Source organism: Myotis lucifugus, unplaced genomic scaffold, assembly GCF_000147115.1.
Source record: "Myotis lucifugus unplaced genomic scaffold, Myoluc2.0 scaffold_5, whole genome shotgun sequence".
NCBI classification, from domain to species: Eukaryota; Metazoa; Chordata; class Mammalia; order Chiroptera; family Vespertilionidae; genus Myotis; species Myotis lucifugus.
In genome coordinates this window covers 12256490-12257123 of record NW_005871053.1, presented here as the reverse complement: position 1 = coordinate 12257123, position 634 = coordinate 12256490, and the positions used below count along the sequence as shown (strand labels likewise).

The 634-nt window shown below is 47.3% G+C and overlaps 1 protein-coding gene across 2 annotated transcripts in view; it reads right to left on the bottom strand.

Moving 5' to 3' along the window:
• ABCB11 (ATP binding cassette subfamily B member 11) overlaps positions 1 to 634 on the bottom strand; it is an 83047-nt gene that overhangs the window by 58749 nt on the left and 23664 nt on the right. For both annotated transcript variants that reach the window (XM_023745221.1, XM_023745216.1), the window contains one exon: positions 377 to 510. In XM_023745221.1, the coding sequence (XP_023600989.1) occupies positions 377 to 510 (134 nt within the window). The remainder of the gene's footprint in view (positions 1 to 376; positions 511 to 634) is intronic.

Here is a 634-nt window from a genome sequence, read left to right as displayed (position 1 = left end):
AGAAAGTTGGGGCAAGCAAGATAACAGGGGGGGACAGTTGGGAGCAATCAGGCTGTGGGGAGGGGCAGTTGGAGCAATCAGGCCGGCGAGGGGGGGCAGTTGGGGGCAATCAGGCCGGCAAGGGAGGCATTTAGGGGTGAGCAGGCCGGCAGGCAAAGCGGTTAGGGACAATCAGGCAGGCAGGCAGGTGAGTGGTTAGGAGCCAGCGGTCACAGATTGCGAGAGGGGTCCCAGATTGGAGAGGGTGCAGGCCAGGCTGAGGGACCCCCTACCCCCTGTGCATGAATTTCATGCACCAGGCCACTGGTTTATAAATAAGAGTTTATTATAAAAAAAATCATACATACATACATAAAATGTCCTACCAGCCACTTACTCAGAAAATCTTGTATTCAGCTCTCCCACTGAATTGCAGTCAAACCATCCTATTTCCATCCTCATTATTTTTCTAAAGTAAAGTTTTCTTATTTTCTGTATTTGACGAGCTGAGGCAATTACCCAAGAGCATATCTGGAAATGGAGCAAGGCATGTTTAACATTGTGATTAACATGATTAATTCCGTCTCTTTTCAGAAGAAAATACTTTCAAGGTAACAGTTGAGAAAAGGAGGGAAGTAATTCAGGAAATGGCTCT